The sequence below is a fragment of the Barbus barbus genome (genome assembly GCF_936440315.1).
Source record: "Barbus barbus genome assembly, chromosome: 6".
NCBI lineage: Eukaryota > Metazoa > Chordata > Actinopteri > Cypriniformes > Cyprinidae > Barbus > Barbus barbus.
The window spans coordinates 7611163-7627095 of NC_136734.1; the positions used below are offsets into that span (position 1 = coordinate 7611163).

The following is a 15933-nucleotide window of genomic DNA, read 5'->3' on the forward strand; positions in this document are numbered from 1 at the left end:
CACCGTCATGAAGCTGGGAATCTGAAGGTTCTGGAGTGACTCTGGATGAAGGAATGGTCTCTGATCTCTTGTCAGGTGTTCTCTAACCTCATCAGGCATTATAGGAGAAAATTTAGAGCTGTTAAACTTGCAAATGGAGGTTTCAAAAAGTACTGAATGAAAGGGTACCGTTAATCCAGTAATTTTAAATTCTTATTCTCCAATGAAAGGTTCGATGAATTTTTTAAATAATAGATCAAAAGGATTAACAATGCAGATTTATTTCCACAGCCTTCTTTGATCATATTTAGCAGGGGTACCAACAATTCTGACCACGTGTGTATGTTGTATGTGTCACGCTTATTTCGAGCTGCCTCGAGTGCAGCCTCTTTTTGTGAGTATTGAAGAAACCACACCAGGACACTTCTCGGGGGCTTATTCGCAGTTGGAGTGGGAGCCAGGGCTCGGGGAGCGCATTCAACCTCCAATGGAGGGAAATCAGAAGGTGGGCTGACTAAAGTCAGAACGAATGCTTTGAGAAAGTCTACAAGAGAAGCCTCATGCTTGAGTCAGACGTCATCTCAAATGCATAAAAATTTGAATTTGCTCCCTGAGCTCAATCACTCTGGATAGCACTTTGCCGCAGAAGAGTTATCTTGCTTCACTGTGAAACAGCACAGCAGTGTGATCGGGAAAAAAGTTGTGATTTCAATGGTCTTGTTTCGATGTAGTTGACCGTGATGACAACTTCAGACAAAACTATTTACAACCCGAATTCCAGAAATGTTGGGACATTTTTTAAATTTGAATAAAATTAAAACTAAAGACTTTTAAATCACATGAGCCAATATTTTATTTACAATAGAACATAGAAAACATAAATGTTTAAACAGAGAAATTGTAAATTTGTATCCACTAAATGAGCTCATTTCAAATGTGATGCCTGCTACAGGTCTCAAAAAAGTTGGCATGCGGGCAACAAAGGGCTGAAAAAGCAAGACATTTTGAAAAGATTCAGCTGGGAGAACATCTAGCAACTAATTAAGTTAATTGACATCAGGTCTGTAACATGATTAGCTATAAAAGGGATGTCTTAGAGAGGCAGAGTCTCTCAGAAGTAAAGATTGGCAGAGGCTCTCCAATCTGTGGAAGAGTGCGTAAAAAGATTGTGGAATACTTTAAAAACAACGTTCCTCAACGTCAAATTGCAAAGGCTTTTGCAAATCTCATCATCTACAGTGCATAACATCATCAAAAGATTCAGAGAAATTGGAGAAATCTTTGAAGACTTGTTGGATGCCCGTGGTCTTCGGGCCCTCAGATGACATTGCATCTCTCATTGGCACAATTCTGTCTTTAACATTACTAAATGGGCCCAGGAATATTTACAGAAACCACTGTCGGTAAACAAAATCCGCCGTGCCATCTGCAGATGCCAACTAAAGCTCTATCATGCAAAAAGGAAGCCATATGTGAACATGGTCCAGAAGCGCTGACATGTCCTGTGGGCCAAGGCTCATTTAAAATGGACTGTTTCAAAGCAGAAAAGTGTTCTATGGTCAGAAGAGTACAAATTTGACATTCTTGTTGGAAATCACAGTCGCTGTGTCCTCCGGGCTAAACAGGAGGGAGACCTTCCAGCATGTTATCAGCATTCAGTTCAAAAGCCAGCATCTCTGATGGTACGAGGGTGCATAAGTGCATACGGTATGGGCAGCTTGGGTGTTTTGGAAGGCACTATGAATGCTGAAAGGTATACTGTATAAAAGTTTTAGAGTACCATATGCTCCCCTTCAGACGACTATTTCAGGGAAGGCCTCGTGTATTTCAGCAGGACAATGCAAAACCACATACTGCAGCTATTACAACAGCATGGCTTCATAGTAGAAGAGTCCGGGTGCTGAATCGGCCTGCCGCCAGTCCAGATCTTTCACGTATAGAGAACATCATTAAACAAAAAATATTTCAAAGACAACCACAAACTCTTCACCAATGGGAAACCTACGTATATCAGGCAAGAATGGGACCAAATTCCAACACCAAACTCCAGAAACTCATTACCTTGATGCCCAGATGTCTTTAAACTGTTTTGAAAAGAAGAGGAGATGCTACTCCATGGTAAACATGCCCCCGCCCCAACTATTTTGAGACCTGTAGCAGGCATCAAATTTGAAATGAGCTAATTTTTTGCATAAAATTGTAAAATTTCTAAAATGTCTTTAAACATGTGTTATGTTATGTTTGTTCTATTGTGAATAAAATATTGGCGCATGTGATTTGACATTCTTTTAGTTTTCATTTTATTAAAATTTAAAAACGTCCCAACATTTCTGGAATTTGGGTTTTAATGTAGGGCTAGTCTGTCATGATGCAAGTGCTTCTCGATGTACTGTATAATGCAGTGCATCCACTGCGCTTAGGGTGCGACTCTCTTGAGTGCCTGTAATTCTCTTAGTTTCCCCCGCCATGGTCTGTGTGGCATCCATGCAAATTCCCAGGCAGTCTTTCCATTTAACCCCAGCCTGTCAAATACAAACTTATAATCTTAAAAAGTTAATCAGCCGTTGCTCTTTTTGGGATGAATTTGCAAAACAGAAAATCCTCATTCAGTGACTTGAAATCAACAAAATCGCACATACACTAACAAACTCCTTGTTGCTATCAGTGGCCTTGTAGACTAATTTTGTCAATGAACTGTTCCTCAATGTCATTTGAAATCTAACATGACACCATATCTATGGCAGCGGGAGGAATAAACTTCCTAAATGTCTTGCCTTTTGCAACGCGATATGCAATTTTGTAAGAAGCCAGTTGTGCTTTCGCTGTTGCTGTAGTGGCTTTTACAAAATGAGTTTGCTGCTCACGATATTGATCAAGTTTTCTTTTGGAAAAACTCAAGTGAATTTTGAACATAATTTGGATGCTGTCCACTGCCAGGGTTTTAAGGCATCAGACACACATATGCTAACTGAGGGGGGTAAATGGAAAGGTCAAAACATTGGCGATACAATAGGCTAAAGTAAATGAACCTCACGCTTCAAACCCTAAGTCCAAAAAAACCTGCCCCTAAATATTTGCGGCCTGAGTTTGTTGATCCAATTCAGCAATTCAGATACAGGTGCATCTTAAAAAATTTCAATAGCATGAAAGTTCATTTTTTTTGCTAACTTATTTCAAAAAGTGAAACTTTCATATATTCCAGATTCATTACATGTAAAGTAAAACATTTAAAAAAAAATTAGCTTTAATTTTGATGATTAGAGCTTACAGCTCATTTATGTTCGCGCGAATCATTCGTGATCCAGCTTCACTTACAGCAGAAGTGAGTATAAGGGGTTTTTCTATGAATCTTTGCAATTGCTATTCCTAATAATATGCTAGTTAGCAAATTTCGTGGCTAAAGTAAACAATCTCTCAGAGCACGGCTCATCACCCCACAGAAGAGAGGGGCGGGGTGAGCAGAGCTCATTAGCATTTAAAGCAACATGCAAAAAACCGGTTGATTTCTGCAGAGCTGATTGTGACAGGTTAAAAATGGTGTTTTATACACTACCATTGAGCAATTTTAACCAAAGTATGTTATAGACTTTTCATTAAGACCCTAAAGAATCATATCAACTTGTGGAAAATGGGCATCCGATGACCCCTTTAAGCGAGGTACGAAGAACAGGCCCCTGGATGGAGGTCCTGTATAATCAGCTACTAAAGCAACAAATAAGAAAGGAAACCATTTTAAAAACTCTTACTTGGTCCCATTTTCTGGTAGGATTCCGTCTCCTCTTTAAGGTCTTCTACTGGTATCACATGATCATACGGATCTGGACAACAAAAGAACAAGAGGACACAAGATTAGTGAAGGTAAGGTAGTCTTTTTAGTTGGAGTCTCAATCTTATACTCAACACCTCTGGAGACAACATAAAACCACCAGTGTGGGTCTTAATAATGTTTTAATGTCAATGGTGTTAGCAATGTTAAAAACTAGTATTTGGACATTACAAATAGTGGAAGAGTATTTACAAAGAAGTAGTGAAGGGTGAGATGATGCCTTTATAATGTATCAATATCTCCTCGAACACCATCTTAGAAAATGCATCTTTCATGAAAATGTCACCAGTTTTATTGCTGCTGGAGTTGCAACCCATGCTTCATTTGTGAAATAAAATAATAAAAGAACAAACCTTGTCTTTTATGATTAGAACTAAATGTCAGGATGTTTATATATTTATCATCAGCTTTTATGTGGAAAATGTTTTGCACGATCAAGATCAAGCAAATTGCCAACGTATTCTTTTTTTTTTTTTAAATCACTGTTCATTAGGAAGGTTTTGGTTAAAGTTCTATTTTTAATGTAAAAACATAGCTTACTTCATATTTTCCCCTTTAATTCGAGGCATTGTTTCCCACAGATATTGTATAAGATAGGACCTGAAACATTTTAGTTTTTTTTTTCTTTTTCAACAAATGATTAGTGCTCAAACTTCAGAAAATGTAGTATGTACACAATGTGGTATGTTGGAGATTAAACTAAATATAAAATGCTTAATAATAAAATAGCTTAAATTACTTGAGGTTTGCAGTCTTTAAAATACAATATAAATTTGGATTGTTTTGTAAACCTTGGATTTTGTCGATGTAAAAATAACTGGAACATGTATAAATACAGTATCACTCAACAGTTAACCGTATATTAACCATAAATTAAAAGAAAAAAAGCTCGATTCAAGTAACAATGTATTTATTTATTTTTTTTAATGGGGGAAAGTCTGAACATAATATTTATAATGTTTTAATATTTTATCTAGTACACATTAGTTTAACAAAAACACAAAACAACACAAACAACAAAAAAAATTAATTGTGCCCATAAAAAAGTAAAGGGAGACCAATTTGTACCCTATTTGTGGAAAATACCTTGAAACATTAAGTGATTTAAATGAAGGCTTTTGATTAATTGAACAGCAGCCATGTGTTTTCTGACAAAAAAAAACATTTGTATATTACAAATCAAGTGAATATGCAGCCTCACCATCAACTGCGTGGAGGTCTCGGTGCTCCTGAAAACAGCTGTAGTACTTGTATTTTTTCCCACATACGTCACATGTATAGCGGAAAGAACCTAGATTAGAAAACAAAGACTTGTATGAACAGAAACTTAAGATATGTAAGATAAGTTATGTGATGGGATGTTGGAAAGAATTCGGGTCAGCTTTAACCACTTAATTTAGACAATTCCAGGACATTTATACAAAAATCTGTCCCATGAATAAATGCTACTCACTATTAATTCCCAGAGATGCTCCTTCTCCAGAAGCAGCAGCCTCAGTCTCTGAACAACAAGAAACCACACAAAATACACACAAATATATAAACTGGTAATGAAAATTGTCAAATTTGATGATTTTGGTTAGAATTCGGATTTCAGTTCAGCGCTTAAGGAAGCATTCATCACCTAATAATTATTACACTTCCATTCAAAAGTATTTGAAAATATATTTTGATGTTATTGAAAGAAATGCATGCTTCTGTTAACAAAGCAAAAGCAATTACAAAAACAAAAAAAATTGAATAGTTGTGTATACACACGTGGTCAGAATTGTTGGTACCCTTGGCAAATATGATCAAAGGAGGATCAAATTTGCCTATTTTGGCAAATGGAGGTTTCAAAAAGTATTGAATAAAAGGGTACCGTTAATTGTGTCCCATGTTTATTAGACAAAAACATTTCATAATGATATTTCCCCCCATTTTAAATTCTTATTCGCCAATGAAAGGTTATATTTCTGCGACTTTTAAAAAAATTATAGATCAAAAGGATTAACAATGCAGATTTATTTCCACGGCCTTCTTTGATCATATTTACCAAGGGTGCCAACAATTCTGACCTTGTGTGTATGCACTGCATGATAATACCTCCTCTTTATGTACTACATCAGTTATTATTTCAGAACACTACTTTGAATGTCTATCTATCCGTTTTATTTTCAACAAATGCTCAGTGCTCAACCTTCAGAAATTGTAAACTGAAATGTAATACGCTCGAGATCAAAATACATATAATTTGACCAGTTTTATTTTATTTGAATTTTATATGAGGTTTCATATGATTACTATAAATATAAATTAGCAATTTGTGTCAATCCAAAAAAAAAAAAAAAAAACAACATACAGATTCATTCATTAACAATATTTAAGAAAAATACATTTATTGATTCAGGAAGTAATTAAACTCATATGTTCTAAAATGTGGGGAAAAGTACAGTGCCAACCAACAGTGTAATATTTTAGTTTTAGTAATGGGTGACCAATGTGTGTCCTATTTGTGGAAAGTGCCTTGAAGCACTTATTTAAGGCTCATAAGCCTTAGAACATAAGGACTCGTTAACTGACTCAGTGTCATTTGTTTCCGAATCGGATGCTTGGTGTTACATTTATCCAAGACAATGATATGGAAAGTCTTTGTTTGTCTTCATATTATTTCAAAGTGTCCTGTCACAATGCAGCTAAATCAACTTTATTGGCAGTTGTGAATATGAACTGGTTCATGACTCTCAACCCTACAGATATTACAACCAGCCCTTCCAGATTCATTAGTTCAAGAGCAGGACGCACCTGTGTGAGCTCGGACGTGCGTCTGAAAGCAGTTGTAGTACTTGTACTTTTTGCCACATACTCCACAAATGTAAGAGCCTGTAAGAGAGAACAGTAGTAAAAAATAAAGCATGCAGAGACTTTAACTTAACAACTTTTCAACATATTAGTACGTACAAATATTAGGATTGGCATTCCACCAATAGACAAAAAATTTTTGATTTTAAACACTTATAATTATTTGAACAACCTGAACAAGACACCTATTTTGTGTGTAAAATGTTAATAAGTTTAACACTGAATGAATAAAATGATTACCAATAATATAACAAAACTAGCGCTGTCAAACGATTAATCGCGATTAATCGCATCCAAAATAAAAGTTTGTTTGCATAATATAGGCATGTTCTGTGTATATTTATTATGTATATATAAATACACACACAGTATATTTACATGTCTATATTTATATTCATATAATTTATATAAATTATTTATATAAATATACATTACAAAATATTTTTCTGAAATAAATACATGCATGAGTGTGTATTTATAAATACACATAATAAATATACACCAGACACACACGCATATATTATGCAAACAAAAACTTTTATTTTGGATGCGATTAATCACGATTAATCGTTTGACAGCACTAAAAACCACAAAAAAATATTAATTGAATCAAGTTCAAAATATAGCTGCTAGCAGCAATTCGGGGCTAAGCATAACCCAGGGTACAAAAAGATACAAAAAAGAAAAGGAAAAAAAAAAAAAAAAGTTGATAGTTTCACAAATTATTAGCATTTTCGCAAAAAATCCTTATATCTCAGGAACACTAGGTGGCGCTGTTCAAATTTCTCAGGTAGTTCTGGGACGTGTTGTCGATTTTTCAATTTTTGTGCTTATTTGCCAACTTAGTCAAAAGATATTGCAATTTATGACAGATTTCAAAATGGTGATTTTAACCATTATTTACAGATACAGATTTACAGATATGCTAAATACAGATTTAGCATGATGCCAAGAACCCTTCATGATTTTCTGACAAACTGTTCAAAACTGTAAAGAAAATGACTAATTTTTTGCTAATGTGTGTTGCTAGTGTGACTGATTGTAATGAATGTGTTGATGTGGTTAGAAAACATCTAGAATAACAGTACAATCAAATGTAGTATTTCACACTATTCAGTGAGCAAGACTTTTTTTCTTTTACACAAACTACGAAAAAAAAATATTACTACTATTATTTTTTTAAATAAGTCACTTCAATTTTATCATTAACTGAAAATTCAGCTTTGATTACAAAAAAAAAAAACATTTTACAATGCATTAACCCTTTAAGCCCTGAATGCATTTTTGAGAAAAGTGCCCCCCCCCCCCCCCCCCCCTCTCCGATTGACATACACAGTCATAGTTTTAGTTACTTCAAGTTAAACTAAAAAATGAGAAATGATTCCTTTGCAACAAGCTAAAAAATATATATATTTTTTTTCGGTTAACATTTATTTTATTTCGAGTAACAATTTTTTTTTGGTATGGTTTTAGTCTTAGTTAACTGCAATAACCCTGATATACATATGATTCATTTTGTAGTATGTCAAAGAATACTGAGAAACTGTCTCAGAATAATTACTTATTTTCTTGAAATAATAACCTTTCTCTAACTAATGAGAAACTCTCGAAATAATGACTTATTTTCTGAAAATAATGAAAAATTCTCTCAAAACAATTACTTATTTTCTGAAAATAATGAGAAACTCTCAAAATAATGTCTTATTTTGTCACAATGAGAAACTTTCTCGAAATAATGAGAACCTCTCTCGAAATAATGACTTATTTTCTCTAATGAGAAACTTTCTCAAAATATAATTTACATAAATATATTTATTTACCTCTCTCGAAATAATGACTTATTTTCTCAAAATAATGTGAAACTTCCTTGAAATAATGACTTAATCCACGCATGCGCAACACAAGAGTGACGGAACGCTAGCAACATGGTCAAAGCCATGCAGGAACACCGCAAACATTGCTTTGTTCTGTAATCTAAAAGGTATAATCTGTCATTAAATAACGATTTCAGATAAATTCTTATTATCTTATTATAGATAATTTATTTTATAAAGTCTTATTATCTTATTATATCTTATTAGATCATGGCTTCAAACATTCCAGACTAATATTTCAGTTTAGAAACCCAGGCATTTTATGAATAAATAAAAGCCATTCCACATATAAACTTAATTAACAGATGTTTATTTCTATGATTTATTAGCTGTCCCTTTCATGCATCACATGCATACAATGTTCATACCGTAAGCATCTCATTTCAAAAGCACAAAGCATCGCTGTTCGCATTACCATGGCAACTGCTTGGCCTTCGGTGTCCCGCTTCTTGCAGGACAAACGCTTAACGTGAAAAATGCTTAACGTGGCTTGAGGTACAAAGACAGATTGAACCAAATTCAGTACTCAACTTAATCATGCATACTGTATGCATTTTCTATAACGGTTTTCTATAGGCAAACGTTTAACGTGCAACTTTGGGTGTTTCGTTCAAATTCCGGGCTCTTATGCTTGCCTGTATGCATGATCAATAATATTGTATCTTGAGTTTGTCATTGCACTTTAAGCCACATTAAGTATTTTTCACGTCCACATGTCCTGCAAGAAGCGGTGTGGGACCAAGTGGTTACCATGGTAATGAACAACACTTTGTGCTAGCGAGATGAGATTGGACTAATGTATAAACATTGTGGGCCTATGCATGTGATGGATGAAAGTGACAGCTAATAAAACTAACAATCAAAATGAACATCCATTCATTAAGTTTATATGTGTATTGGCTTTCATTTCTTCATAAAATGCATGTGATTTTTGTTGGAATATATTCCTCTATATCTGTTTGAAGCCATGAACTATCATTGTCTGGCAAAGTAACTTGTTGGTAAGTGCTACAAATTAACGAAAGACTACATACAGATAATATATCTGAAATAAAGAGTTTATACACTTTAGGTGTTCATGCATGGCTTTGACCAACAAATGTTGAAACTCGCTAGCGTGCCGTCACATTGTGTTGCGCATGAGAAAGTTTCTCATTATTAGGGGAAAATAAGTCATTATTTCGAGGTTTCTCAATATTTCAAAAAAGTTTCCCATTTCGAGAAAATTTCTCATTACGAGAAAATAAGTCATTATTTTGAGAAAAGTCATTTCGCGAAAGTTTCTCATTATGAGATGTTAAGTCATTATTATGAAAAATTCTCAATATTTCGAGAAAGTTTCTCATTATTATGATAGAATAAGTCATTTTGGGAAAATAAGTCATTATTTTGAGAAAGTTTCTCTTTATTACGAGATGTTAAGTCATTATTAGGAGAACGTTTCTCAATATTTCGAGAGTTTCTCATTTTGAGAAAGTTTCTCATTATTTCAAGAAAATAAGTCATTATTTTGAGGTTTCTCAATATTTTGAGAAAGTTTCTCATTGTTTCGAGGAAGTTTCCCTTTGTTTCGAGGAAGTTTCCCTTTGTTTCGAGGAAGTTTCCCTTTATTTCGAGAAAGTTTCTCTTTATTTCGAGAAAGTTTCTCTTTATTTCGAGAAAGTTTCTCTTTATTTCGAGAAAGTTTCTCTTTATTTCGAGAAAGTTTCTCTTTATTTCGAGAAAGTTTCTCTTTATTTCGAGAAAGTTTCTCTTTATTTCGAGAAAGTTTCTCTTTATTTCGAGAAAGTTTCTCTTTATTTCGAGAAAGTTTCTCTTTATTTCGAGAAAGTTTCTCATTGTTTCGAGACATTATTATGAGAAAGTTTCTTTATTTCGAGAGTTTCTTGTGTATGAGATTTTTCCCCTGAATATTATGATACATTAAAGTGCCCCTATTATGCCAATTTTAAGGTTGCTAATATTGTTTGATGAGTCTCCTAGTACAGGTTTACATGCATCCAAGGTCAAAAAACTATTTAGTTTTCTCAAAAAAAATTTATTCAATATTGCCTAATTTCTAAATGATTCGTAAACGATTCGTGCAAAGCAGTGCGAAGAATCAGTCTCTCTAAACCCCTCGTTTCCGTGAGCCCTCATTGCTGTGATTGGTCAGATGGCGCAGTCCTTTGTGATTGGTCTACCGTGTACAGTGTCGGAAACTAAACACCCATTTCCATAACGGAATGACAGCCCTGGAGACTTGTCAATACATAGAGAAGATGGTATCGAGTGTACCTTAACCTTACCAATTCGAGCTGGAGTCTGATGATGAAACAACAGGAGCAGGGTGTTTCTCAGTGGTAAGTGTCAAGTGAATTGGTAATTATAATATGAGAGAAAACAAATTTACTCTCACAGCGTAGGATACAGCGTTCTCTCGACATGTTAACCACACGGAAATTTTACTGTGATTGTGGACGGACATTACGCAAATGTATTAATGCGTGACACACAGCCGTAACAGAATAAGATTCGAATTCCTGACGACTCGTTTAAGTGATTGCGAGTCGATTCTTTTATTTGATAGACAATAACTTTATTAATCGTGCACTGTCGGTTTCACAACTTTGCAGATAGTTTATGTTCACATACAGCTACATGACACACTGCATGAAAGGTAATATTCGAAAAGGCATAATAGGGGCACTTTAACTCATAATTATGAGAAGGTTTCTCATTATTATGAGATACTAAGGCATAATTACGAGAAAGTTTCTCATTGTTATGACATAGTAAGTCTTTATTATGAGAAAGTTTCTCATTATTATAACTAAGAGAATGAGAATGAATCATTTTTATGACTTCCAGAACTATATTTTCTCTCAAAATGGTGGAAATGGGCTTCCATACAAAAGTAATGACTCATAACTCCAAAATGGGAGTCAAATGGTAAGTATCATTTGACAGAAAACCTTTTAGTTTTTTAGAAAATAGATGTGCATTGCATTTCGACATTTTCCTGCTGAGAAATTGTTGATAAGACAACAACAAAAAAAGTGTGCTCAAGGGAAATTTCTCTTATCTTTCTTATTTTGCATGCAATATCTCAGGAAAGAAATAAAGGAGGAGGAAAATTCACCTACATGTGAGCTGCATCTAAATCATATTTTGTGGTGATAGCATAAAGTAATCAAAAGTTATAGCATTTGGAACCATGGTACCCTTTTTTTTTTAGCCCTTGACACCCAGAAGGTATAGAATTGTTTTTTTTCTGAGTGACATACACAAGTGTATTGACTCATAACACCAAAACTGTAGCAAAGATAGTCAATTGGTAGGTATCATTTGATACAGAATTGCATTTTGATTGCAGAAAATGACAACTGGTCAAAATAACAAAAGATGCAGTATTTTAATATAATACAGAGAAAACAAGTTCATATTAGAGATTCACCAGTGGCCATTTTCTTGGCCGATTCCAATATCCCATTTTTTTTTTCTTCAAGTGTGACCTAATACTGATTTTTGCCAATTCTGTTTAATAAATAAATACAAATAATGAATGAATGAATGAATGAATGAATGGCATACATGCATAAATAAATTTGTTAATTCCATAAGGGATATCTTTAGATCTAAGTGACAGATAGCGAGTTCAGGCACTTTTTAATCGGTAGAACCTGCTGAAAGTAATGCAAATGAAAGTAATTTTGTACAATCCGAGCATGAATAACTTCATGTTTCATGATTTTACAAGCTAAAAGTTACATGTTAAATTCCCAAGACAATTATGGTTTGTGTATTCTACTCTGTGAAACCTTTCAAATGACACAGGCACATGACTATCTGAGCTATACAATGTCAGACCATCTGACATACTACAGTACATAGTACTGGGTTTATGGGGTTAAAATAGTAATCAGTTATTATAATGGTAATAATATTTCACAATTTTACTGTTTTCACTGTGTTTATGATCAAATAAATGCAGCCAAGGTGATCAGATGAGATTTCGGTCACACTTTATATTAAGGTCCAGTTCTCACTATTAACTACAATTTTTGCCTCAAACTCTTAATTTGTTGCTTATTAATAGTTAGTAAGGTAGTTGTTAAGTGTAGTTATTGGGTAGAATTAAGGATGTAGAATACGATCATGCAAAACATGTGCTTTATATCATTAATAAAGAGCCAATATGCTAGTAATGTGCGTGCTAATAAGCAACTAGTTAATAGTAGGAACTGGTCCCTGGTACTAAAGCCTTACTGAAATTTCTTTTAAAAAATAAAAAAAATTATAATTCCAAACTGAATAACTAAAAATCAGTAGTGCATGTGTAGCTTGCATACACATATGGCACCCATTAGCATCTCGTTACTAAACATGCTTCTGGAGTTGTACCTTGTGTTTGAGAGTTACGAGAGCTTCCCAAAACCACACAGATCTCAGCAGGTATGTTGCCATCACTCGCTTTGCCGTTACTGGCCACAGACTCCACAGGAGATGCCACCTCGGTCTTTACGTTCACTGAGGGAAGCTTCGGGGACGTTGTCGGTACTGCCCGTGTGGCTCCGGCCTCTGTGGGGACCACAGCAGTGTCCTTCGGCTCCTGGCTGGGGTTCGGCACCTCCTGACAACTCATGACTCCAGGTCTGCTCAGCAAGAGTGAAGGAAACTGCACAAAAACAGTAGCAGGATTTTAAGCACCCAGAGAGCTACAGTCATGGCCAAAAATATCGGCACCCTTGGTAAATATTGGCAAAGAAGGCTGTGAAAATTAATCTGCATTGTTAATCCACAATAATAATTTGCATAATAAGAATTTAAAATAGGGGGAAATCTCATTATGAAATAAATGTTTTTCTCAAATATACATTGGACACAATTATTGCCCCCCCTAGAAATTCTTAGGAGTAAAATTTCTCTGAAGTATATTCCCATTCATACTCACAATTTTCCAGGGTGATTATGAATTCCCATTTCCACCATCAGGGCAATAATTAAGAATTTTCAATCAACAGAAAATGTTACAAAACCGCCTGGAAGAGGACGTGTCGCTATATCGTCCTAATGCACGGTGAGGAGGAGAGTTTGAGTGGCTAAAGACTCTCCAAGGACCACAGCTGCAGAACTGCAGAAAATATCTGAGTCTCGGGGTAAGAAAAAAAAAAAAAAAAAAAAAAAAAAAAAAAAAAAAAAAAGTCAAACAGCACCTACATCACCACATGTTGTTTGGGAGGGTTTCAAGAAAAATTATCCTAGCTCATCCAAAAACAAACTCCAGCATATTCAGTTATCAGACACGACTGGAACGTCAAATGGGATTGGCTTCTATGGTCAGAGGAAACTTAAAAAAAAAAAAAAAAAGAGCTTTTTAGCAGCAAACACTCAAGATGGGTTTGGTGAACACAGGGATAAAAAGTACCCCGTGTGTACAATGAAATATACTGCTGTATTTTTGATGTTGTGGACCCATATTTCTGCTGGAGGTCCTGGACATCTTGTTTAGACACATGGCATCATGGATTCTATCAAATACCAACAGATAAAAAAATCAATAAGTGACTGACTCTGTTAGAAATCTTACAACGGGTCATGTTTGGATCTTCCAACCATACAATAATCCAAGAGCAAACCTTAAAAACAACACAAAAATGGGTCACTGAACAAAAAATTTCACTCCTCTGACCTGAACCCTGTAGAACATGAGTGAGGTGAACTGAGGAGAAGAAGCACCGTCATGGAGCTGGGAATTTAAAGGGTCTGGAGTGATTCAGGTGTTCTCTAACCTCATTAGGCATTATAGGAGAACATTTAGAGCTGTTTAACTGGCAAATGGAGGTTTCAAAAAGTATTGAATAAAAGTTAATTGTGGCTAATGTGTATTAGGGAAAAGCATTTATTTCATGATATTTCCCTGCATTTTAAATTCTTATTATCCAATGAAAGGTTAGATTTTTGTCATTTTTTAAATAAAATATCAAAAGGATTAATAATGCAGATTAATTTTCACAGCCTTCTTTGATCAGATTTACCAAGGGTGCCGATATTTTTGGCCATGACTAAATATTTGTACATACATTATAATTTAAATACATAATGTGTATTTATGTGTGTAAATTTAACATTTAAATATATGTAACAAAATATAGATGTTCAAATCTCCAGCAACTGTGCATGTGGGACAATTCATGTCTTGCAAACTATTAGAGAACAATAAGAAGAACGTTACAGAAAAAACTAGAACCAATCAAAACAAATTCAGAAACTCCACACAGCAGCCTAATCTAATTTCACGTTAAATTCAGTAATGCAGAGGAAGTATTTTAAAAGCATACAGTATTTCCCTTCTGTGTGGGAGACATTCATAACAGTACAGAAGAGCAGAGATTTATGTTTAGGAGAATAACCACAACTATATGTGCATCGCACAGAACTCTGCAGAGAAATAAAATCAGCTTGATGCATGCATCTGCAGGCTATATGCATATGCGCGCGCGCGTGTGTGTAATATATATATATATATATATATATATATATATATATATATATATATATATATATATATACACACACACACACTATCTAACAGTAGAGGGCTATCTAACAGTTATCTTGCAGTACCAGTCCAGGCCACCAGGTCACTGCATGCTCTCTCTTTCTTGTGGTGGTGCCTCTAGGGGAATGAAAAAAAAAAAATAGAAAGTTTTGAAAAGAGGGTTTTGAAAAGAAAAAAAAAAAAGCTTATGAAGAGGAGAGAGAAAGAGAGAGAGAGAGAGAGAGGGAGGGGAGAGAGAGAATCTAAGGACTCCGAGACTTTTTTTCCACATGCCCCCCCCCCCCCCCCCCCCCCCCACCCCCCACCCCCACATTATGGTTCAGGGCTTCAAAGTTTTCTTTGAGGAGGTAAGAGAGACACAAAATGTGTTCCTTCTGCACAAAATGTGAAAAAAAAGATAAAACATGAGTGAGTAATGCATAATAACCTCTATTTTGTTCTTACATAACACTCTCCAATAATTTTGTTTAACTGGAACTGTTGAACTGAAATGCCTAAAACTGAAATGCAAAAAAAAAAAAAAAAAAAAAAAAAAAAAAAAAAATATACAGGCAAAAAAAAAGAATAAAAAAATAAAAATTACAACTACAATGAAAATTGAATGTATTATATATATTATATATTAGAGAGAGAGAGAGAGAGAGAGAGAGAGAGAGAGAGAGAGAGAGAGCTACAATTTATTTACTTGCATACATTCATGGGTATCTCAATGATACTTAAATCACACTGACGAGGAGGGGACAAATTGATGGAGTCGATGCCTCTATCACACTAAGATCGACATTACCGTGTGATAATAAAGTGATAATGCATACCTGTTATGCCTGCAAACAGCTGAGTGAGATAAACAAACTGGTGGAAATGAACAGACT

The 15933-nt window shown here is 34.7% G+C and overlaps 1 protein-coding gene across 2 annotated transcripts in view; it reads right to left on the reverse strand.

The window, feature by feature from the left end:
- The window catches only part of LOC306870995 (zinc finger protein 618-like), a 54742-nt gene that overhangs the window by 20601 nt on the left and 18208 nt on the right, over positions 1–15933 (reverse strand). For both annotated transcript variants that reach the window (XM_079418632.1, XM_079418631.1), the window contains exons 3-7: positions 12904–13177; positions 6590–6667; positions 5259–5306; positions 5007–5096; positions 3726–3797 (exon numbers count right to left, since the gene is read on the reverse strand). In XM_079418632.1, the coding sequence (XP_079274758.1) occupies positions 3726–3797; positions 5007–5096; positions 5259–5306; positions 6590–6667; positions 12904–13144 (529 nt within the window). In that variant the 5' untranslated portion in view covers positions 13145–13177. The remainder of the gene's footprint in view (positions 1–3725; positions 3798–5006; positions 5097–5258; positions 5307–6589; positions 6668–12903; positions 13178–15933) is intronic.